This window comes from Grus americana, chromosome 1 (assembly GCF_028858705.1).
Source record: "Grus americana isolate bGruAme1 chromosome 1, bGruAme1.mat, whole genome shotgun sequence".
Classification (NCBI taxonomy): Eukaryota; Metazoa; Chordata; class Aves; order Gruiformes; family Gruidae; genus Grus; species Grus americana.
In genome coordinates, this window is record NC_072852.1 from 81555115 (window position 1) to 81581307 (window position 26193).

Below are 26193 nucleotides of genomic sequence, written 5' to 3' on the forward strand. Positions count from 1 at the left end.
GAACACAAAATGCAATTATTGTAATTACAGTGAAATATGTCACAATTATTTGCTGGTCTAATGCAGTTCTTCACATTGCACAATTGAATCCTTGTAGAACAATTTCCCATTGACTAGCAGTTAATCATTAATTCAAGACATACAGCATTGTTACCAATCTGCTTATTCCATACTGACTGGAAAAATGCTGTAAATTAAGTCTTAATACTAGAGGAAATAATTGCCATATTTGTCCTAAAACTCAAAGCAAGTTCAGCAAGATAACTGTAGCTATTGACTACACTAAGTTAAAATTATTCCTGCCTAAAGCTCCAGCTTTATTATCTTGCATATTCCAGGTGAAAAGAAACAACATTAATACATTTGCTCTGAATACTTACTTGCTAAATGCGAAGATATTTTGGGTAGGGCAGTAATTTGAGTAAAAGTCTAAATTACAATTATTAAAAAATGAATTCAAAATAGCCATTGTTATGTGTACCCAATACTATTAAAAATCTGAATGACAGATCTTCAGATCATAGGGTTTGAACTGTCATATCCTACAAGCACAACCCCCACTTATAATAAGTTATCCTCCTAGAAATGTGATCAAGTGATGACATTTTATTTAAAATTAAATTCATGAGGTCTTCAAACAGGTACCTCAGAGGTCAATCAGTATATGCATTTACTATTAATGCTACATTCTCACTGTCTCATATTGCTTATTCATAATTTCCATTAGGAAATATTTAGAATATGATTTAAGTTCCTCTTAATTTATTTTAATTACAAAGATCTTGCTGAGCTTTTACTGCTACAAATAAAACATTAATCAAATTTTTGGAGACTCAAATTATTAGAAGATCTAGCATAGTTAGTATTCTACACTCCCAACAGCAACCAAAAATTGTACATGACAAAGAAACAATGATGTTTATAAGATACAACTGAGATACAACTCTAAGTTGACATATGCCCTCAGTCAAAAGGGCCTAAAGCCTTTCTTTACTGATGACATTGTGGAAACACATTTGAATGTGCCCTGTAGCTCTTGAATCTTAGGGTGACCTTGATACTCCTCTGTCAGCAGGTCATGATCTTGCTTGAAAAAGAAAAATATAAAATTACAGTGACAGTGAGCTGACAGATGTAACGAGACATACAGCTCTACCGTATGTATGTCTTGCCTTTCCCTCCACCAAAGAGCCTGCATGTAAGAAGGTGAAAAAGGTCACTCTAAAGCACATCTTGAGCTTCTCAGTTTGACTGACCCACTCTCCCCATAAAACGCATCTCCATGGAGCAAAGAGTGTTCCTCTTGAAGAGATGTGCAACGAAGCCCCAAAAAACAGAGAACTGACAGATTGCTGCTAGTGCTGAGGTTGTACTGACCCTTGTATTCAGCATTATGAACTGGCTGTAGATTCTGCTTATCTCAAAGGGAAATCTGAACGAATGCTGAATTTGAGGAGTGATTTGACTGGGATCAGTATCTTCAGAGAAAGTAGATATACAAATGACAATAGATGTGTATTTTCTTACCCCACTGATCCCGTCACAAGGCTCTGGTTCCATCTGTACTTTAAGCTATTGATCTTTGCCACATTACTGAGGACTGAGACATAAATTCATCTTTGCCATGTGTGAAAGTTATATGGCTCAATTATTAATCTTACTGCCATTAGTCTCATGATTTAACAGTCAACATTTTTATATATGTATACATACATACAGCTACAGATCTTGAACCCTAACAGAGGCAGCAGGGGAAAAAATTACTTTCATGATACTCTCTTGATTTCTAACCAAATATTTTTCTTTTAACTCAAAAAGGTTATGCAAGTGCAATTTGGTTTTCCAAAATCACAAATTATTTCAGACACATTGCCAAGAGGACACAAACTGCAAATGTTATTAGGACAATCTTCTTTGTGCCACTGACTCACTAAAGAAGTTCTGCTATTTGTTGGTAGGCAAACCATAGACTACCCTTGCAGAATACGCCCTTCAGTTTTCTGTGGCATGAAAGATTCAGATACCACTCAGTGTCTTAACTCAGATGAAGAATCTAAACAGTGTTTCCCAGCTTCCATCCTCTATCTTATAATACATACTAGGATCATATAACTGGAATAAGAGTGTCTCTAGAATAATTTTTTTAGAGCCCTTGGGTAAATTTTTCCAGCTAATAACTCACAGAAAATTGTTAATTTGATTAAGTAAACTTGCAAATACATTTTTAGCTGAAATAAGAGATTGCTCACAACTGAACTTCTGCGGGGGGGGGGCAGGGCGCGGAATAAATACATCAGCCCTGGCAAACATTTTCATCAGAAACACTGTTTTGTAAGACATTTTAGACAGCTAAGAAATACTGTTTCCTTTTGAAAAAAATAACAAATACTTGACAGCTTCATCACTATCTCGTGGGGTTCTCACTGAATCCCTTCAGCTTGATTTTCCTCACAGTAGATTTCACAAGCCTTTACCATCACCTAAGTGCTAAGAAGGACCTTTGACGAGAGCACTGTATTACTATGCCTGTGTCCAGTGGATAGAACCAAGAGCACACCTCTCAAGTCTGTATTCTGAACATGGCTACCAGCTCCTTGCCATAAGGAGGCTGAGTTTTGAAGGCACTTTGTTCTAAAACCATTTCTATTGCATTCAAAAGTAGTTTAGAATAGAACAGGTAATCCTGCCTCTACCTTTGCCTTGGGCAAACACCAGATATACAGGCTACATCAAGAATATTCAAGATTTCTCAAACGTTCATTCAGCAAAGGTTTTAAATTATAACCATTTTGCTTCATCCATTAAATCTGGACAAAATGGATGATTCACGATATATATTTATTTTTTGTACGTGTAAGTGGAGGAGTAGCAGTATTCCATGGTCATTCAAATGCAAACATATACATACCATCCTGGAATGGTTTGCACTTTTGAATAACTGCTAAAACAGACAAAACAGCTGGATTTTCCTAATATCAGATAACAACAGATCAGGACAAAGAACTGTATTATGCACTGCGTTGTCTCCAACAGAGGTGAAGAGCAGATGTCAAAGGACAGGACAAATATACAGTGCTAGCTTCACAGAGAACTTCCTGTTGTCTGCAGCTGTGGGGCTTTCCAAGTCTGAGGTGGCATCCAAGAATTCTTGATGGGGTTTCTTATTCAGTAAATTTGTTCACTTAGAGTTAAGAATACATCAAAATTAATTTACACTGATTTTAGTACAGATCTGAACATGCACTTGCCCAGTGAATCGAAAACTCATGCTGTGGCCTCAAACACTTAATATTGCTATGGAGAAAAACGCAACACTAGTGTAGCACCATGTCAAAACCCTAGAAAGGTAGGATATAAGTAAAGTGAATTTTATTCCAATAAACTGTTAGAGGAGGGTACTACAGCCTCTGGAAATAATGAAGGCATATCCCAAGAGGAAAATTAGTTCTTTTGAAAAGATAATGTGAAGACTCATTACAATCCTAAAGCATTAAACCCCCAGATTTTCACTGCCATTTGGACTCTTGGCATCATAAAGACTACTGCCTGTTGTACATATGGCTTTTGGAGATTTGGCTTCAGACCAGTAGGGAGAAATTAACACTTTGTTCCCGATCTTCCTTCCACCACCACCCCTCCTTTTTGTTGATGTTCTTTTGCAGTTACCTCTTTGTTCTGAGTATTGACCATGTTTTTCTACTGGGGAACACACACACACACACTCCCCAAACCCATGCCTTGTGAGTTGGATTTCAAGCTATAAATGCTTTAGTGTTCTCTTATCCAGATTTGGATATGGTCCTTTTTCCATCTAAAGAGAGATTTAGATTAGGTTGAAGTCACAAGTGAAAGGAAGATCTTGCTGCTTGGTTCAAAGTACTGACCATTACTGGCTTTGCAAAGGTTATTACAACAATGATGCTTACTATCATGAAACAGAAGCACCTCCTTGACAAGGACCTGCTTCTCTTATGCCCAGATCTAACCACCACTCATCTGATACTGAGAGATTCACAACTGAAATCTTAGCTCTCTTCTGTTCCACTCTGAGGTCCTAATAGATTGGCAATCAGCACAACATAGTTACTTGCAGTTAAACAGGTTAAATGAAAGCTGGCAGCATGGAGATAGTTTAGTAGCATTAGTTACCCTGAAGTAGTTGCTCAGTTGCAAAAGCAACTGCTTAGATGAGATCACTGAAATCAAACAGTGCCTTTCTATGATTCCGTCTTTCTTTCATGGCTAAGTCCTCAATTCCTTTGGAGACAGTCTCATGGAAAAAAGCCACATTTTAGCATTTGAGATGGGACACATCTGCACTACACAAGGGAGGATGTGCAAAGCTCAGTCCTATCTCCCTGCAGCACAGTTTCTTCAGATGGTTGGTAGAGAGGCTAACAAAAAAAAACACTGGAGCAGAAGAAAATTCTCTTAGACAATTCCATCCACGTATAGAGGAATTGCATGACTCAGTTGCAGCAGCATCTAAATGAAGGGAGGGAGAGAGAAGACTGTAGATGTGTGATTGCATCTTATTAAATGAAAACACACTAAAGTCCATTCAATGGTGGGGAGGGGAGATATGGAGACGAGGAAGAGAGGAGAGCAGAGTTCTCTTTAATAAGACTTACTCTGAATTAAATTCTTTAAAATAGTAAACAGTAAACTTGTTCAAATTAATCTTTTTTTAGAAATTGCTACTGATGCTACTTAACAGACCCTCAAACCTAAATTGCCTTGCTCTCCATTTGTAAGAGAGGTTCAAAAAGTATTTTCCCCTCTGGCTCCTTCCACTCCAGCCAGTCCACATCTGAGTTTGGCATATACTAATGCATTTATTTATCTAGCAAAAAACATCTTTATCCCTTTAAGGAGACTTAAGCAGAAGATAGTAAATAATATAAATTGAGGATCTTTACCAGGCAAAGTAATTCCCCATAAAAGCCATCGCTATCTTATTCAAGTAGATCTCTATCAGCCAAAACTGATGTCATTCATATGACATACAAATAGGCCTACTGTTTTATGAATGTGACTTTACCTTATTAGAAACAGTGCAACCACAGAACTTCCAGAGATACCATTTCTCCTACAAGAAAGGGTGTCCTGGTTTCAGCTGAGAGGGTTGATTTTCTTCATAGTAGCTAGTGCGGGGATATGTTTTGGATTTGTGCTGGAGACAGCACTGATAATATAGAGATGTTTTTGTTCTATGGACTTATTGTTGAGCAGTGTTTACACGGGGCCAAGGCCTTTTCTGCTTCTTGCACTGCCCTGCCAGCGGGATGGCTGGGGGTGCACAAGAAGTTGGGATGAGACACAGAGAGGACAGGTGACCCAAACTGACCAAAGGGATATTCCATACCATATGACATCATGCTCAGTTTATAAGGAGCTTGGGGGAAGAGAGGGGTGGGCGGCGGCATTCGGAGCGATGGCGTTTGTCTTCCCAAGTCACTGTTACATGTGATGGAGCCCTGCTTTCCTGGAGATGGCTGAACACCTGCCTGCCCATGGGAAGTGGTGAATGAATTCCTTGCTTTGCTTTTGCACATGGCTTTTGCTTTACCTATTAAACTGTCTTTATCTCAACCCACAAGTTTTCTCACTTTAACTTTTCCAATTCTCTCCCCCATCCCGATATGGGGGAGTGAGCAAGCAGCTGCGTGGTACTCAGCTGCTGGCTGGGGTAAAACCACAACAAAGGGAAAAATCCTATTTAACCCTGATATTTTGTTATGCTAATGCAAGCGTGCATATACTTTTGCATATACTTTCTGCTCATCGGGTTGTCTAAATTCATCCTTGTAAACCTTAAGTTGCTGGTGCTGGGCCTCCTGCATACACCAAAATCTAGTGCATGCTCTCTCTCTTTTACAAGGTTATAGAAATAACAGCCAATATGATCCCTTCAAATAAACAGCAAGAGAAACTTGCAGACTTCTATCTAGGGCTGCCGGTACACACTTGCTTCATGATGGCTCACTCAGCACAAACTAATCTAGGATAGAGTCAGGTCAATCTGACCTGAAATGGATCTTAATTGAGTTAGTACAACCAGGTCTAGAGTATCCCATTGCCATGGTCTGATTCACCCCATTAAAAACAGAATGAAAAAGCCACTAGCAACAAATACTGGCATTATGCTGCTTAAGACTTTTTTTTGAAAACTGGAATCAAGTTCTGATAACTCAGCATAATATAATACTTAAAGGAACACAAATGGATCCAAAGGGTCAGAACACGGTCGCAGTTTACATACCCATGAGGCAGATTCAGGACCAGGTTGTGTGCAAGCCAGAATTCCTGGAATTAGTTATCAGAATTGTATTACAGATGCTCTCCCCATATTCATCTTATTCAAAGACAAAAAAAAAAATATTCTTTCGCAGAAGATTTTTTAAGTTCATGCCAACTGCAAACTTCTTGTTGGTGAGACCACATGCTACAGACCATAGCAAGAATGAAAAAGAGGAAACCCAGGGAGGTTTTTTCCTGGATGGTGGATTGCCACTGCTGGAAAATGCTTAATACCAATTACAAAAATAATACATAATTTAAAAAGCCATCAGTGTTGTTTTAAATTTCCAAGTTGAATACTTTTCTGCTGCGTTGGGTAGCACTGAGCACATCTATATTTTTTTCATAATACAAGACAGGAAGGTGCTATATAGGAGTCTCACCCACACTAGCATGGGAGGAAAAGCAAGAGAACTCCCTAACAGAGGGGCAAAGCAGAGAAGGGATGTCCAAGGTAATTCATTACCCTTCACTTCCCTCTGTGGACCTTACCCCAGAGGAATTCCCACAGAAGTTATTGCCAAGTCAGCTGGGATATTCACTGCAAATTTCTCTGCAAGAGAACACTAAGGAGGAAGAGCTTTTCCCAGAAATACATTTACTCACTTATGGTTTCCAAAGAGATTCATTTAAATATGAATGCTCTCCTACAAGTGAACAAGATTTATATTAAAAGAGTATAGATTCCGGTTTTGCCAACTTCCCTTGTAAAGAAGGAACGTATTGCCCACACAAAACATTGTTAAAAAGCCAATTCTGCAAGAAAGACTAGGAATCTCAAGTAAAACCACTCATAGATCATAGACAGAAGCTTTTCACATCCTCAAAGTTTGCTCATAATTCAACAGCACATTCTATCAAAAAAGTAACAAGGTCAAATTTTTTCATCTGTTGTAGTCAAGCAATGCTAAAGAGTTCAGAGTTTGGCCCAATTTTAATCAATACAAATAAGCAGTCTTACTCACTTAGACATTTATTAACTCTGATCAATAGATTTCATACAACAGCTGCACAAAATCAATGAACAACACAACCTATGCAGAACATTGCAAACATTTGCTCATTAGGAAATTACTGTTGCTTCCTCTTTTCTTTCCAAAAAGATAACAATATTGCAAAAGATTGTTTAGCCAAGTATTCTGATGCTAAAGGTGCACCAGTTCTATGTACACAGCAGATTACTGGACACTCCAAATTGAAGGGGAATCAGTTCCAGATGTTTTCTACTGATTAAATTTAGCCCAAGCAAGGTTAAGTAAATGACAAGCAGCTGCTTTTCTTTTTTGCAATAGTCATGAAAAATACTTTTAGAGTTCTGACTACCTCTAACTGGCAGACACATGGTGCAGTACCTTTTTTCCTAGGTTTTTGTGATTAACAGAGCACATGGTCTTCAGAGCAACTAATTCTTTTCACAGCCAGCCTGTCAGATTTTATGCAGATCCAAATTACCAGGAAGAAGCTCAAAAATAAAACAATCGTATCTCTTTGGAATGTCTCAGTTATGCACATTCCTAAGACACAGCCGCTCTCGTTGTATACACTACTTTCTACTGGAGTAAATAGAAATAATATAGGAAAATATGAGTGTGTCACTAGATCAGATCATAGCTCAGTGCAATACTGGCATCACCCTAATGACTCATCACTCCATTTCAAACAGGACAGCAAAATGCATCGATTTCAGGTTCTCAGACATAGCACTCATGAGCAAAGCAGAAAGAAAATCATAGCCAGCAAGAGATGTAGGAGGTATAAGTTCAAAATTATTCAGGTGTGAAGATTAATAACAAAATAGCAAATAAGACCAGTTTAAATGTGGGGATTGCCTAGGTATCCCTCTGTGAAGGGTTCTTCAATCTTTACTTGCCAAAAAAACCAAAGATCATTGACTGGAATGGGTCTTTTTTTACCATATACAGAGGTTGAAACAAAGCTTAATGTCTTAGACTTCCCTCCTCCTATTTATACTCAGACATACAGTGTTTTTTACACTTGATAGGATTAAACTGACAGAAAGGTGTAAAAGCCCCTTGTGCATATATCTTTAGGCAAGTTGACAGGCCAGATTTTCCATCACAGTAGTTATTCCTGGCAGTGCATGGAAGCATTTCCAAAGCACGGAAGTAAAAGCAAAGATTCCCATGGATTTGTGGTTGAGAAAATCTGGAAAGAACACCATGCATCCCTACATATCAAAATTATTTTCCAAGGAATTTCTATGAGACTGCAAACCACATGCTTGACAGATCAAGCAAACTAAAATTTTTTTAGAAAGTGACTAACACCTGGGTATCTAAACAGGGAGCCAAACCAAAAAGAGAGCACAATTTATTTCTTCTCCATTTCTTAAAGTAGTGGTCAGTGTCACGCATACATAAACACACCCCAAAGAAACAAAGTTTATTTTACTTCTAATTCTAGAATCTTTTCAGCTTTCCCAGCTGACATACAATGTAAAATGTGTAAAATACATGCTTTTCAAGCCATATTAAGTCACATATTCAGGAGTAAATATACTTTTCATGGCACCTACTCCTCCATTTAAGTAGAAATAGTCGTAATTGCCATGATTTTTTTTTTCAACATGGTACCCTGATCTCCCGCAATAATATTTTGTCATTCCCATCAGAAAGAACAAATCTTTGTGGCTAAAAAGTAGCTTTACGTTCTGGATTAAATCACATCTTATTTTCCCCACAGAGCATTTGCTACATTTCTGTGAAAATCAGCTTCTCTTCTTGAAAAAGCTGACATTCCTGATTACCACTCCGCCTTGTTTATGCTAATAATAAATAAACGAGTAGGCCTGTGTTTAATACTGCATTGACTAATAGCATTCTTCACTTCTGAAATGCTGTGTCAGTCTAAAAACACTTCATAAACAATTAAGACTCACAATCTCTCTGTGACAGAGACAAGACTTATATTCATTTAACAGATGACGCAACTGAAGCACAGTGAGTTAATTGTCTGCCCAAGGTCACATAGCAAATCAGTAACAGAGCTAGGAAAAGAATCCAAGAACAGAGAGTCATGCAGCGCTCCCTCCTCAACAGGAGACAAGCCTTTTACATACAGCCTCCACACCAAAATGAGGTTTCCATTGCAATCTAACAGCCCACTAAATATGCTGGGGTTTTGTCACAGTCTTCCATTCTTGTTTTAGCAGTCTCTAGCTGCTTCTGCTGCTTTTACGGAAGAGTTTGAAGCAAAAGTTCATGATCCTTAGCTTTTTATGAAAACAGTACACACACACAAAAAAAAAAAAAGGAAAAAATGCAAAAAGTTGCCCTTATTCCCATTTATAAGATGAAGTACCTGCTTCTCACCTTCAGTGAGAAGGCTCCTCAGTGGCTCAAAGACCTTCACTTCCATACAGTCACTACAGAATAACAATGGAAACCCTCAGTCTACAGTACTAACAATTGCTCTGTATGTCACCACTGGCCTAAGCGTTGGTGGATTTTTTCCCCCCTTCCCTATTCTCATTCACTGGATCACGTGAAGATGTACCTTGGCATTTTGAAATTAAATTACTGATGTTTGGAGATTGGTTTTCAGCATGTTAGACCACATATTCTCTATTCTGGGCTGCACTGGACTGAGACTCTTGCTACCTCACCGAAACATTTAACAAAAATTAAATTCTAAAGTAGCAGTGGTGAGAAAAATCCAAGTTGTGTAGCACATGTTTATTTGTACTTTTAAAGATAAGCGTCATAGACTGTTTCCCCAGGAAGCCTGTATTAGTTTCCCATTCCCTGATGCACAATATGCATTATAATTTTTAATATTAAGTTACTTGACTAATTAGAACATAATTAGAAAATTGTGGTCTTAACCAGAGTTCAAGCCCTCCATAAAAAGAGAAACCTTAAATCCCAAATTGCTTAACTCCCCCCGCCAAAGGTTGCCCTCACTTACTCAAAATACTTTGGATCATATCACCTCCAGAAGGGCAAGTGCTGCAGTGCTATGCTCTACTGTCTGCCTAGAACAGCTCATTTGAGCGCAACACATCCCTCAGTGCTATGCAGCGAGGGGCTTATCTTTTCCACACTGGCATCGTGTACCATAAACAGCTGGTTAATAGATCAGAGATCAGGTCAAGCAGCTGCCTTTGTACTTGATATCAAAAGTGTGGAGACAGATCACTGCGGTGAATTAGTGAGATACCGGCTTAGCAGGGGAACGTGAGACAGGGGCCAATGGCACAGACATTGCTGCCTCTGTGGGAGGCCCACAGGCTTTCTTCAAAGCACTCTCAGCCACTTCTCAGTTGATACCAAATGCACATTGAATAAAAATTTCAGTCTAGTCCATGATCTGACCCACTGATGGGCTTATCTGATAGCACCAAGCTCAGAAATCTCTCTAAACACATTTCTCAGTTAAACAATGAACAGCTGGTAACTATTTTGTTAACTATCATATCCCAACAAGTTTTCATCCCTCTTACAGTAGCCTAAGCTAATTTTTTAGGCCATAATCTAGATCCTGTGTTTATGCACATATAAAGATGAGACAGGAAAGAATGACTAAAATCAGTAAACTGTCTTCTGCCTCTCTCTCCTATCTGTAACACACATTGCCACATCACAGAAAAATACCTCACGTGATATGTTGTGATTGCTCTTGACCAATTCATGTTAACCGTTACTCATTTCCTTCCTTCTACCTGTTTTTTCAGAAATAGTTTGACCACTCCAGCATTCTTGTGGGAAATGGAATTTCCTAGAAATTGAAATTCCTCCTTCCCTCCCTTTCAAAGCATGCATTGTGTGCCCTTTTATACGCACCTCACCAGCGTCCTAGCAGTCCTGTTAGTGGTTCTCAGGTTGTTTCCCATCACTCCCTTATCCTCAGCTATTTGCTTTGCAAGCATGGATAACTGAAAGCAACCCGACTTCAGTGTATCTTTCCCAATCCTTTCTCTTCTGTTCTGACTTGATTTGCTGCTCACTGAATCATTAGCCAAATAATAGCAAGTGATACAAATTGCAATGTCAATTTTAGCAAATTCAGTTTTACTTTTCAGTGAAAAGAAAGAAGCATTAACTATTTCCTGACATCATTACTTTCTGTACACTTTATGGTTAATAATTGGGCCAAGCTTCCATTCTGCATAGATTTTCATCTCAACTTAGGTCATTAAGAAAAGCTCACAAATTTACCCAGTTTGGTCCTATCTTTCCTACATTTTGGAAAAGTGACAGCTTGGAATATTCATGTGAATTCACTAAGGAGCTCCTACATCTCCTGAATTATTCTGTGTTGTCCCATATTACCACTGCTAGTAACTGGGCCTAAGCTTTGTACTGAGTTTGCAAGATCTAAGGAATGCAGCTAATCAGGCCTGCTCTGTTCAAACTTTTCTTGATCTGACATTAAGTGATTTAGCTGTGACAGTAATTTCTCTAATTGACCAGGTGTCTATATCTAACTTGGATTATTTTTGTTTACCTTTGTTGTACAACCATAGTTTCACATCTACAGCAGTAACAACAGTTGTTCTAGTATGATGAGATATTTACAACTAAATAATGACATAGTTTATAGCAATTACAGCCTGGGTAGAACATCAGAGGCCTTGAGAAGTGGAAATGCAGGATGCAGTGCATAGGAGTACAGGCATGAGATAACAGATGTGGCACAGGCTTGGCACTGGAGACCCCACAGCTATAAACAATTCACTAATGGTCAGTTAAAAGAAAAATGTAGTCCTGAAGCAGGACAAAATTGGTTTTAAGGGTAATAGAGAACAAAAAATATTATCTCACATAAAGGGGAACATACATGCTAAATTCAGATGAAACCTGGAGCTGCATGCCAGTGAAGAAATATGTAAAAGTGTGTTAGGAAGCGTTTATAAGTGAGCCCATGTGGCTCCTGGGAGAGGAGGACGAAACTGTCACCACAAACATCATATTCCTCCCTGTGAAGGACACCAGATTTCAACAACTCATTGTTAACATTTCCCCTTCTCCCTCTGCAGCAAATGAAACCTTAGGACCCAGACAAGCAGTGGAAAGACAAGCATAAATGCCAGGAAAATAGGTAGATATTAAGAAATACGTGTTACAGTTTTAATTGTATTTTTATCATTATTGCAACTTTTTAAATAGGAAGAAGAAAATTGCATTTCATGGCTTCTTTTTAAACAATTAGATCTGGACTAATAGTGATTAGATTTCAATATTTCAGTTATACTAGCAGTAAATTCTACTTTTACTTATATATTGTGTGCTTCCTCTTGTTTATAAAGAATCACAGAATGGTAGGGGTTGGAAGGGACCTCTGCACATCATCTAGTCCAACCCTCCTGCTAAAGCGGGATCGCCTAGAGCAGGTTGCACAGGATCGCATCCGGGTGGGTTTTGAAAATCTCCAGAGAAGGAGACTCCACAACCTCTCTTGGCAGCCTGTTCCAGTGCTCTGTCAAGACTTTGAACATAACACTTCTTAGTGTTGCTTCCTACCATACCTCATCTATTAACTACGAGTTTCCATTCTTGAAATCCCATAACTGTATTTCACTTCTCTCTTCTTCCCAAGGCTGGCTAAGTCTATCTTTTTATGGTTACTCTCCAACATGCCTTTCATATTTTCAATCACATCTCTAGCAGTACAACTCAAAGGTAGAACAGTGTCTCCTCTACTCCCACTCTCCACCTTCTGTACCAAGGCTACTGAAGACCTAGCTGAATAATAGGTTTTTCCAATGTATTCCTTCAGACACAGATGTTGGGAAAAACCCACGCGGTCCCATATTGTGGGAAGATTCTGCTGGTTGCACAACAAACAAAACCTTATTTCCCGTCTTTATCATCAACAGTTGAATTCTTCCTTGGCAGCCCTACAAGAGGGTCTCGCATTTTTCTTCCTTCTCTTGCCTAGAGACTTACACTGCAAGACTATCATGATGTAGATTCTGGATCTGACAGCAAAAATGATCAGGACCACATCAGTTCTGTGAAATAGTTTACCAAAACACACAAATTTATTAGGTAAATTTAATCTGACTTTAAAAAGCTGTCTTTGTTTTATTATTCAGCAACATGTTGATTCATAAATATAATTTATTTGCTTCTCTGTTTTTCTAGATTTTGTACCATTTAACAGTTATCTGAAATATTAACTTTTGGCAACAAAACATCCTATTCTAGGGTATGCCCTCCTTTGCAACTCATTATTATTTTTTCCCACTGCTGTGCTGATGGTGTCTTTTTTCTAGTTCTAATAGTCAACTTGATCAAAAACACCACTGCCAATAGGCCATGGTGGACAGGACTTGATTGGTTTTTTAACTCTCTAGCACAAACTTGTCATTCACCGCGTGCTTCTCCTATGCCAACTTCATCATGAAGTCTCTTTACTATACAGGGAAATTTTCTTTTGCTACAGAACAGCTAAATTCAGTCCTACATCACAAATGAAGTTAGTTGGAACTTTTTCAACTAAATGAAGTTTTATCTAAATGTACTTTGATGAAGCAAAAATCTTTTCTGGATAAAACCTCTAAAATTACTTTTAGTGATATTACTAATCAAAAAGGGTTTGAGGGAGCTGCAAATATGTTCTCTCACTAGGCATTCCCATGGTCTCTGGGACCATCTGATACCAAGTCCCTGCACAAACCCAATTCAGAGCAACTGATCATCTAAACCCTGGTCCTAAATCAGGCAGAACAGAGTTGGATAAAAGCAGAACAAAAATAATTTTTTAAACCTCAAAAGCTGCCAGATTTAATCAGAAGTAAGAGTGAGTTTGGCAGAGGCAACTGTTCTTTTCCTCTCAGCCTCTATTTCCCCTTACACCAACACCCTTTCACTCCCAGTTCTACTATCCATTTTGGTCATGCAAGATAAACCACAGAATTCACTGAAAGTTCTCACTTGGGACAGTCAGGGCTGAAACAGCAAAGACTGAAAACTTTCTGGTAGAGGCATACAAGTATGTTTGCACAATTCTTACTCACAGGCACGTACCATTAGTAGCTACAAGTCCTGAACTGACAAATTTAGAAGTTAAACAGCCATATGCTGAATACAGGTTCTCACTGCAAAACCACCAGCATATGCTAAACTCACCTTCTTAAGAGCATGACATTTTTCAGAAGCATGGTATCTGGATACTTTCTCTTGCTAATTTGGAGCATATCTTTATATTTATGCTTTTCTGACTTACTGACAGTTATGCAGGCTCTCAAAAGCTTTGGTGTTTGCCTTATTCTGTTAATTTTAGCCACATGTTTTTTTCTCACCTTTCACTCAGCTTGTCAGCACTGGAATCTATGAATCCACTTCATTTAAAACATTTGCTTCTTTATATGTACTGCAGATTGTAATCCATCTACACCTCTGAGGGAAAGTAGCCCCTTTTTCCCCTCAATGGAAATGCAACCAGTTTCCAGGAACAACCAACCCATTACTAGATAGGTGAATTCTGGAATGTCAACATCCAAACTAGCGTTACAGACAGAATAAATCAACATTAACACTATTAGACACTCTCTATAAGAGGGCTTACAAAGGTATTCTGGCAATCATTGAAAACTGCAGTTTTCTCCCCCCTCCTGGTGAGAGGTTACTCTCATGCTGTTTTGTTTTAAATATGGCGGGGGGGGTGGTAGTATGTCAGCATGCAAGAAATTCCAAAAAGCAAACAGAAAAGCATAGTGATAAATAGGGAATTTTATTTTTACCCCAATAGAGATTTATCACTGAGAGAGTCTTGTGACTTTGACAAATTTTACAATAACGCGTTGTGTATACAACCTACAGTAACTGACAGAGAATAATATATTCCATCTGCTGGAGATGTCCCAGGAGGCTGACCTTCAAGGTCCAAAAACTTTCACATTTTTATAATTTTTTCCTCCCTAATAAAAAGCATTATGAAACAGCTATTCAGTTCATTTTGAGAAGCATACATTGCAGTGAATAGTTGTTATCTGAAGATTAAACTCAAGTGCACGTAAAAGATTTCAGTTACGCTCAAGTGTTACTTGTTTTTCTTCTCTTTGGATCATTGTATGACCTGCCATTCATTCTTGCTATCATAACTATCATTTGATACTTAAGTGCCTTCTTTAAATCTCACAGGAACATTAAAGATGCCTGAGAGATCATACATGTCTTATCATCCTGATAACAGACCCTGTTGCAGGTCAGTATGCACGCAGTAGTTAACAGAAGTACAGGTAAAGATCAGTTTCAACACTACAGAGAACAATAATAGCTATAATTTCAGGTGAGAATGAAGTCACTGAGGGTTTTAAATCACTACGGGAAAAAAATAAATCATACACCCTGGTTTCAAAGAGCTCCTCAGAAAAAGCAATAGATATCCATGAAAAGAATATACTGCAGTAGAGTATCTTCAGCATCGCAGTTATTTTCCAGAATAGTTTTTCTTAAATCCAGGTTTTCTTTAGCTGTTCCTTTTTAGTTTCTTTCTAAATAGCTTCCTCATTTTGAGAGGTTTGACTTCAAACAAGGAAACAATGCACAAGACTTTTGGCCATTCCACTCCTGCAAGTTCTTCGGGTTATGGAGTACTCTACATTAGTCACACCCTAAGACCCATGCATGGTGCAGAAGTAAGTCAGGAACTGTTTTCCTTTTAGGTTATCAAGCATTTGTTTCAAGATTCCATTATTTATGGTATGGAAAGATTTAGTTTCTACATTATGCACTATCCAATAGATATTTTTATTACAGATACACAAGTATCTCAGAAACTTTGATGTTGATCACATCTATAGGCTTTATAAGGCTTGCCTTTTCTCAAACCTTCTTCATATAGAAGGGGAAAGCATTTTTGCCTAGCTTTGAAAGATATGCCTCCTAACCAAGTTTTGAGCAAGCCAAGAAGATGCTGGGTGGACAGGGATACATGAACAGGATATCCTAAGAAAAACCCTATTTACATGAGAAAAGGTGCAGTCACACAATGCAGTTCCTGAATTAAGGTAAATCCCTCCTTTACCAAGGAAATTTTAACTGAATTTCAGCCTATTTCTGCCCAAACCAAGGAATTTTCTTAGTGGGACTGTTATTCTGTTGCCTGCACTTGCCAGGCATTTGTTTCAGGTCTCCCTACAGTCTCTCACACATCTGAACAGAGCAGCAGACTAGAAGAGCTGTTTTAAAGCAACAGCTCTGCTCCTCCTAGGTCAGGCCTATAAAAGTGATCTAATCCAACACTGAAGTTTGCCATCATCTGTAAAACATCCAGTCCCCACAACCGATGAATACAATATTCCACTATAGCAACACTGAAATAGAAGCTGGCATGGCCCTTTTCAATTGCTTTTTTTTTTATTATTATTATTTTCTCTGCCTTTTCTACTTTCAGCTTTTTAAGAGGAAAAAAAATACCCTCATTTACAGGCTCAAAGCCTCGTACTTCCACTTCCCAAGAATAGAAGCCTATTAATTCTGGCAAGGAGAACTTCACTGAGAAAAATCAGGTTTAAATTTTTGAAAGGTGTCAAGAACATTCAGTCAATTGAGCAATCGAGTTAGCCAACTACATTCCTGGAAGCTTTGCAACAGAAGGAATAAATCAGAAAATCAAATGAAGTGTGACTTACCCCTGACACTGGCTAAGGCAAAACGTGAAAGAAAATGAAAAATAGATAAAAATTTAATTGGTAAGGGAATAATATGCATGGCTGTCTCTCAGAAAAAGTTAGACCAGCTGTAATAAAAGTACAAGAAAACATTTTCAGAAAAAGTGGAAAAAATTTTCCTCTATTACAAAGCTGTGAAGCAGGAAGAGATAGAGGCTTGTCTTTTCAATCTCTTTCCTCTGATGCACAGAGCTTTGCTCAGACTACAAACTTTTAAGGAACATAGCTTAAGTGAATAAATATGCACTGGCAGAATCACGAATACAGACAACATAGTCCTCAACATCTTAACTGTCTTCAGTATTGTTAGGAGTTACACAACACTTTGCTTCTGTCCATCACCAGCGACGCCACAATATCAAATTATGCTCAGCAAAGTCTTCTATTACATGGCTAGCAAGGGAAGCTGCACAGCTCTAATAAACAAGCTCAGAATTAACATAGCATTCTGTTAAGAGACATGTAGTTAAAAGCAGCAACTTTATTTATAAATCATACCCTTTGCCCCCTTTCCCAGAACCCTATAAAAACACTGGAAATACCAAACAACAATTAAAATACCACCATTGCTGAAAGCATTCTGACCTCAAAGCGACAGATATAAGGTTTATATAAGACTATGAAACATAACAAAGAACATGAGGGGTAACAAAAACCTTCACCGGTGGAAGAAGGAAATTCTTCCTCCTGCCGTGGCAGTTCATGCCTATCAGTTGTTCAAAGGTCTTTCTAAATCCCTGTGGGAGCCAGATGCTCCTACCCCTTACAGATGTGCCTCAATATGCCCCAGCTCTCAGCTCCCTGCTGTTCCACATCTGACTGCTCTAGCATAGATGACATAGGTTGCATTGACAATACAATCTAGCAACTCTGTAAAGTCAAAGCAACCTGTGAAACTCCTACCTTTGTGTTCAATACAGCAGACACTACATATTCCCTCTAGGGGGTAAAAATAAAGTACTTTTTATTAAAGAAACCATCACATCAAGACTACAGCCATACTCTCTCCAGGCTGAAACTCTGTGTCAGCTTCAGTGTCACATAACAGAAGCAATTTTATACAGAGTTGATGTTAAGGTTTATCGAAGACAGATGAAAACCTAAGTCAAAACACCACATGATAACTAACATACCTTTGAGTAGGGCCAGCATCTTTGGATATCTTGGTTAACTTGGCAAGGCTTTGCATGCCTCTAGGTATGGAACATAACTCAGACTATGAGGAAACAATCTCCCCTTGAGCTAAAGATTTAGCAGATCCAGAACTGGTACAAGTTTCCCCAACCCCATCAGACAAAGGAAGTCAACACAAAAGTGGAAAAATCAGCTTTCCAAAAACCTCTCACTTTATAATAAACAATACTATTTCATACCCACATTTCTAGTACAAACTTAATTAAAAATGGAATTTTACAAACAAAGCAATATCTTAGCTCAGTAGTGAAATTCAGCCTGTTTCCAGGTTGAAATACAACAGCCACTTATAGCAACACACAATATTTTAAATGAAGCAAGAAAAAACCCCACTTATCAAAACCCAAGACAGGCATAAAAATATTTAGCCATTCCTATCCCAAATTATTTGCACAATGTTTAAGAGGGTGCTGTAAAAAAAGTAAAAATATTTTTCCTGTTTTATTTTCCTTCCCTCAGACTCTATGTGAGGTAAAGTTTAAAGGTGGGGTAGATCTGAGGAAGCGTTCCATTCATCTCCGAGATAAATCAAGTAGAATTAACAATATATACAAAATCTTAATTGAGTTAACTTTGGTAAGCAAAGAAAACTCTTTTAATGTTAACACCACATGAACCTAAAGATTTTCTTTAAATTGTGTCTCCCTGTTTTTGTTATGTATTTGTCCTTGGTTTGAGGCATCTTGCTTTACTGATTATAGTTTTAAATTATTTTTTCATGGAAATTTTCCCCTTCAGCAGTTCAATTCACTTTAACATTGTCTCTTAAACTGAACATAAGTGAAAGTAAATTACCTCCTGATTCACCAATGTAGAAAGACACATCTTTTTTGTCTTCTTGTTCATCAACACGATCGTAAGTGATCTGTGGAACAGACAAGGCATTCTCTCCTGGGTTTATTACAGGTGCAGAACCATTACCACAGCCTAGTTTCCCTTTTCTTTTGTATCTTCTAGCCTGTGGTAGTAGAAATGGGATGATATCAGAAGATACTATCAAAACCAGAAAAGTATACATGTGAACTTTACTATAAAGTAAATTCATTTAAGGTTGTATTTTTTTTAAAAGAAGGTAATTGAAATTCAGTGAAAGTGTTATATCCTTGATTAATGTCTTGAAAGCGGCCAATTCTGAATTATCAACTTAAATCTGGTAAGAATTTGATTCTCAGAAGACACCTACCACATTCTGAAAAATCAGGTCTCAAAGTAAAGTTTCTCAAACCGGGTGCAGAACTCAAAGCACTCAAAATACGAGTCACTTGAGTATACAACAGCTTGGCTGCAACATCCTTCTAAAGCTGTAATTAAACATAACCATAGACTCTTAATTATGAGCTAGGCACTATGCAGCTTTTTCAAGTAAAGAAAATTTCACCAAAAAGGCTGAATTCGGCACATCAGAAGATAAATCCTCTCTCATGCCTCCAAAGTTGAAGGTCTCCTAATTTTAGAAGTGTAAGAGGCAACCTAATAAGCATCCTACAGGTGGTACATAAGAACAAAAAATGAAGGTTTGAATTCAACTGTTTCCAAGAAAGGCTAGTCTTCATCTGCCTTTGTGACAAGAAGTGACCACCGTAACAGCCACTCACATACTGATTGCATGGCCCGAGCCGTCTACTGCCACCACCTAGCTATATAAATACTATTTCTCGCAACATAGCATTTATTTCTGGTCTTCATGACTACCTACCCTTTGGCTCTAGTCCCACCTGGTTCTACTACCCACACACCTCAAAACAGGGATAAGAGGTGTACTTTAACTTGCCTGATGCTCCAGTAACCTCCTGACAAGGAATGGAAATCTAGGGCTACTGCACTGAATTCTACAAAGTACTCTGGCCTCTGACATGACCACTAAGCAGTTAGTAGAGGTGAGCATCGGAGAGAGCAAGTATTCACATATATCAACACAAACAGCTGCAGGCTCAATATATTCACAAATGGGACAATGCTACTTGGCCTAAGTAAACCAGTTCTATTTTATTATGATCTGTATTCAGTCTTTTGGAATTCATTCTTCTGTTCAGCTCTGCAACAATTAAACAAAAGCATGTTTGAAATTAATCAAACAGAGCACAAAAAATGGTAGAAATGGGCATTTGTTGTAGATAGTAGATGCACTACCATGCATCAAAATGCTTCTAAAGGCAAAGATTATGGGCTCTCATAGCAGGAAAAGAAGCTAGGAATTCTCTGGAGAGCAAAGTGCTACAACATATACAAGCCGGTCAATATACATTCTAGTCTTTAAAATAAGAGGCTAGGTAGACAAAGAATGAGCTAGCCTCCTTTGATAAGAGAAGATGATCCATTAGTAAGAGAAGAAAGAACCATTGCTACATTCTTGAATTAGGGTTAGCACCTCACAGGGAAGTTCAAGTTTAATAATGTATTAGGGAAATCCCTCTCACTAGGAAAAGAGAAACACAACAGGGAAAACACCAAGGGCACTAAAAACTGGTTTTTCGAGCTCTCCCAGCATGTGTTGCTTGCTGTTCAGCAACACATACCACCCAGTCTTACCCCTTTCCTCCTGGTTCTTTTGCCTCTAGTTATGAAGGAATTAGTCTCATGGCAAAGTTACGCTCTGCTCAGCACTGAGTAGATCACACTGCTTTAACACCAAAACATACACATGCACACAGATCATACTGACAGTTTTCTACACATGCTGTGGAGGAATCGTACTGCAACTCTCTGCTGCGCAACAGGCATCAGTGGGATTTCAGTACCTAAAACCAGGCCTCTAACATCACTTTAGAAATCCTGGGTATCTGAGCTAGACCTGCTGCAGACCTGGGCCTTTCCAGAAGGGGTGTTGAAGGCTAGGCAAGCTTGCCAGTGAAACTACATACCCATGGTTTAGGCAATCCCACCTGTGTAGACAAACACTATTCCACTCTATTGCAGCCACAGCTCAGAAATTTCTCAAAATTTCTCTCCACAGTAATTTATTTGGGGCTGTGTGTAGAAGTACTTGAGCAAGACAAGTATAGATACTGTCAGCCACATGTTGAGTGGTTTTTTTTAAACTAGCTTTCTCTTTTCTTCCTGTATGAACTACTATGCAAAATGGGAAAGTGTTATTATTGACTAACACTACCCTTTGAGGACATAGAGGATACTTCAAAGCGGATAGAACAATGGAGAATCGGCCCCTATCATGCCACCAGTGCAAGTTTAAAAATAGAAGCCATTTGTCCCTCAGGACTACTTTAAGGAAAACTAAACTAATCATGCTGCAGCATGAGGAAAACAATTACATGTCCCATTACAAATGCCTTTCAGGTCTCCACATTCTTTGGACACTTCATAAGGATTTTGGCAAGTTATCCCAATCAAATTAAAAGCAAGAACAGAATAGAGAGCTCTGTCAACTCTCTATTACCTGTTTTCTCAGACTAGGGCTAGATGGCGCTGGTGGTTTTTTGGGATTTTGCACCGGTGATGTAACATAGATCTTCCATGTTGCTGTAGAACTGCAGGACTTCTCAGCTGCGTAGCACCGCCATAGAGTCTGTAATAAAACCCAAACCAAATAATCTCGGTGAATAAGCAGTCACCATTGTCCTGTTGGACAGGTAAGTCAGATTTTGCTGCAAACCAAACTGACAGCAACATTTTCAGTCAATGTAAACATGCTGCAAAGGGTTCTGTCTGCAATCACGGTACTATACCACACAACACCATGCGTAATAAAATACAGTCTTCCCTGTATATAACTGTAGTGAGTGTAATTTGCACCAGGAAACATACACTCAGCACACAGTGATCGTAAGAACACTCTTTGTAGTGTTCTCCCTAGGAGCTGAGGTCTAACCCTGCCCACAGTAAAAAAAAAAAAAAAAAAAAACAAAAACCAAAAAAACCAAACCCAAAACCAACAAACCAAACAACCCCCATAAAAATGAATTCCCACAAACACCATATAATCCTGCTGCTTCCTTTTTTCTGCAATGTGCCATACTTTAGTATTTGTGCACTGTGCTATTGCATTCTTTATATTATCATATAAAATGTTATGCTGGGAGATTTTTCTAAAGTGAGGTGTGTGTATACATGCATATGTATACACATTCATCGCCTCCGGATTTGTCAGATGCACAGGACCTAAGGGAATATAAAAAGCTAGACAGCAATTAAAGATTATAACAAAGATTTATTTTTTTTTTTCCTGTTTCACCGAATAGACTCATCATATCTACTTAGTGTCACTACACCTGTGAATATCAGGCTAGTAAAGCCTCCTATGCTCACTCATAAGAGGAGGGAGAGGCAATTGTCTAATTCCCTCTAGGGACTGAAGTGAATCAAAAAGACAAAGTGGTTAAACACAAGTTATAGATTTATAATAAAACCTACTAACAGTTATTCTCAGCATTTTAACTACTAGGCCAACCTTCTCCTAAGCATTTTACTGTTAGGGGCCTTACCTGAATTAGAGATGCGGCAGCTGGGATTTGTCTGTTGAAATGCTTCTGACGTTGCTTCTGCTGTACTTTCAGTGCAAAACCAGACCCCAGAATACCCTAAATATTAGCAAAATTACTAGTCACACTCCAATATGGCTTCACATATCTAAACCAAATACTTAACATGAATTAAATGGACATTTTAGAAGAGGCTTTCCTAGAAAAATATCTGAGTTTTCAAGTGTCCACAGTGACAGAAACCTATTTATTCCAACAAATGAATCTGAAATTAAGCACATTTATTGAAGTTACACGATGCCCACGTCAACAGCATGTGTTTATTCCTGTGATCTACAGGTAGCATTAGTCAGAAGCATTCAGAGAGGTGGTCACATTCCAAAGGCAACCCTGCACAATGGTGGGAGAAGCAAATGCCAATCTCACATAACTGAACTACAGCTGTTCTTTGCATTTGTTTTTAATCCTTGCCACAAAACCCCCCCCACAACTAAAGCCAGAACCCAGTTTGATTTTCCAGGCAAGTTGAGCAAAACAGCCAGAGATATGCTTTATAATTTCAGCATTTCTGTTAAAACTGGTAGTTACTAAAGAAATATTTTGTCTTTTCTAGTTGTTTTGATGTTGATGCCTTTATTTTCCCCCCATTCAGTTATCTGACAATTCAGAAAGCCCAAAGATGCTTTATAGAACCATGTAGGAAAGCAGATGCAGTTTCCTAGACTTCTGGTTCGTGGCAGCGTTCGTCTCCTTGCAGGACCCTAAATTGTTCTTACATAATCACAAAATAGCAGAAACAAAGGAAACTCCACCTCTGGCACTGACGCACTGATTAAAAAAAAAAAAAACAACTTCTCTCTCTACCTCACAAAATAGCTTCACTTCTTTGAGTAGTGAAAATTATTCTTACCTTCATTGTAGGCCACATCAAAAATGACTGCAATAAAGATACAGCAGTTTCATTTGTGTGTGTGTGCACAGACACACAAATGTACACTTGAAGATGTGTGCGTACACGTTCTGAAACAACATCCAACCCCACTATTTCCTATCAAAGGTAACAATTTTAAAACTACCTAGTTGTGAGCCCAAATCAGACAGACACTTAAAAAAGTGAACCAATTCTACTTACCGCTGGCAGAGCAAAGAAAGATATAGCAAATACTGAAAAACAGGAAGCTACTGTCTTCCCAATCCATGTCTGGGGAACTTTGTCTCCATAACCAATTGTTGTGACTGTTACCTAGGCCAGAAACAAACACCTGATTCACTGCAATGCAGTACCTTTTTTCCCCAAATGTAGGAAAAAAAGAAAGATAGAAAAAAGTAGAGAAGTATCAGGAGATACGTACAGATCAACAGTATTTGGATTTTTGCGTAAGAAAAACACAGGAGTATGCTAAACATCACTACAGCTTTATCCTGTTTTCACATTCTTCAGCAGGCATTCATAACTGGCCACTGTTTTGGATAGAATAGTGGGCTGGACCCAGGATGATTGTTCTCACAGTTTGTAGCCGACTGCTTCCACCTTCCCAAAACTCTAAGGATTGGCCTATGCAGGCTTGAAACCATAGGCCTGCAGTTTTTCTACTTTTGCTTTAAAACGCAGTTCCACAGGGTTGAGAAGAAAGCCTTGAAAGCACTGACTTGCACACAACCAATGCAGAGACATCTACCAAACTATGTAGTTGGGCAGAGACACTAGCTGTGGCAGGGTAAGTTATCCGCTGCGCTGCCAGGAAGGGAAAGGGACAGAACTAACACCATCCCAGCTGAATCTTCGTAGCAGGAGAAGGAACACACAACCATTCCAGGACACTTTATCTCCCAAAGTAAATATGCCAGTAGACCAAGAGCTAAATACAGCTGAGCCCCATGCTCAGCTTTTATTCCTCACCCTACAAACACAGTTCTTTGCTACTCAAAATTGTGCTTAAGCCACAATACACATCATAATACTGTACCTGAATCTGCTCATTACTTGTTAGGTTGCAGCAAGGGTCAGGCAGCCTCAAGTTAGGGGAGATAATGTAGCCAGCAGGGCAGTACGCCCCCCAGTCCAGACTCAGTCCCACAACATCCAAACAAGACAGATGCAGAAAGAGCAGCCAGGTCCAACCAGGAGTCCAAATTGTAAAGCAGTATCTAAGCAATAAGGCAGGTCCAACACCAAAACAGAAAATCCATCCATCAGGTCCAGTAGTCAGCAAGCAGGTCCACAGTGATGAAATAGAACCAACATAAAGCCAGTAAGTCAGCCCAGTGACTGAAGTCAAGATCAAAGGACTCCACAACCAAGCATAGCTCCAATTGAGCTAGAGACCCACTCTCCCTCAGCAGAGTGCTGAGCTTAAATACAGCCCCTGGGTGTGGGTGGAGGCCACAGGTGATGCTGGTCAGGGTCATTAGGACAATTAGTGCCCCCAGGGCCCTAACAACAGCCTCCCCTCTCAGCAAGGCCTGTCCTCACATGGGTCTGGTATCAGTATCACTGAGAGGGGCGGGCAGAAGCCTTTTCCAGGGCACAGACACAGAACAGCGAAAGCTAACTCAAAAGGGACATTGCATCAGCAACTCAGGGCTTGAGGGGGACAGGCCACCCCTGAAAAGCCACATAAGCAAGGAGGGCTTGAGTGGGACAGAGGTTTTGGGTTGTTCCTGATGAGCCCCAGCAGGCTGGAAGAGAATTCATAGGAGTCCAGTGGTCAGTAAAGGGTTGGTGCTGTGGGGGGATCAGAGTCCATGTGAAGGCTGGTCCATCAGAAGGGTTTGTAACATAACAAGGGCCAGCTGCTCCCCAAGGGAAGGTGATCCCAAGGAGGTATCCCAGGGCAAGCCAAGGGAATCCCACAGCTGGCCAGACAGGGACTTCACCACCCTGGGCCCAGCCCCACAGCAGGAGAGACTCACAGACAGTGGCCATGTCCAACAAAGACTCTAAATCATAAGGCAATATGGTGATGAGGTAAGTCTGAGGTCAAGTATGGAAGTCAGCCCACAGGTTGAGCTCCACATCACCAGACCATTGCTGAGCTGCAGACCAGCTCTCCTCCAGCACAGCTCAGGCAGGGACTAAGCACCCAGGGCTGAGCCTAAATACAGCCCCTGGGCCATGGATGTTGGGGGTGGCCTCAGGTGTGGCTGGTCAGGGCCATTAAGGGCTTTTTAGCATACTGAGAGCCCTGACACTGCCACAATAATGGTATGACAAAGATGACTTGCAGCCCTGAGAAGTGGAAGGCTTCTGGTGAGGAAATGAAGAATTCTGTCACCAATACCAACCACTGGGAAGAGCTTTAAATAGAAAAAGTGTACTTCTATTTGGGAGTACCAGCCCTATATCCAGTTCCACTCCCTTCACTTTGCCTTGAATGGTAGCAGAAATACAGCCAAAACAGACTTAAAAGAATATATAAATTTACACTGACTACAAAAGAGGATGTGGAAATACTGCCTTTTATGGGAAAAGCTGCTGGCAAGTACTTGGATAATATGCAAAAATAGGCTTCTCTGAAGAACCTATCAGCAGTAAAGGCATGGGAAGAATACTGAGAGCAGTTCTACAAAAAACTGGAAGGAAGATTTGCAGGGGAAAAATTACCAACTACTATCAAACTAAGT

The 26193-nt window shown here is 39.3% G+C and overlaps 1 protein-coding gene across 8 annotated transcripts in view; it reads right to left on the bottom strand.

The window, feature by feature from the left end:
• Positions 1-26193, bottom strand: part of LOC129215548 (potassium voltage-gated channel subfamily KQT member 1-like) — a 537892-nt gene that overhangs the window by 444452 nt on the left and 67247 nt on the right. For all 8 annotated transcript variants that reach the window (XR_008580024.1, XM_054848960.1, XM_054848954.1 and 5 more), the window contains 4 exons: positions 23702-23812; positions 22573-22668; positions 21528-21656; positions 18929-19091 (listed from right to left, as the gene is read on the bottom strand). Coding sequence is in view for 7 of the 8 variants with exons in the window: in XM_054848960.1 (XP_054704935.1) it covers positions 18929-19091; positions 21528-21656; positions 22573-22668; positions 23702-23812 (499 nt within the window). In the remaining variant the exon portion in view is untranslated. The remainder of the gene's footprint in view (positions 1-18928; positions 19092-21527; positions 21657-22572; positions 22669-23701; positions 23813-26193) is intronic.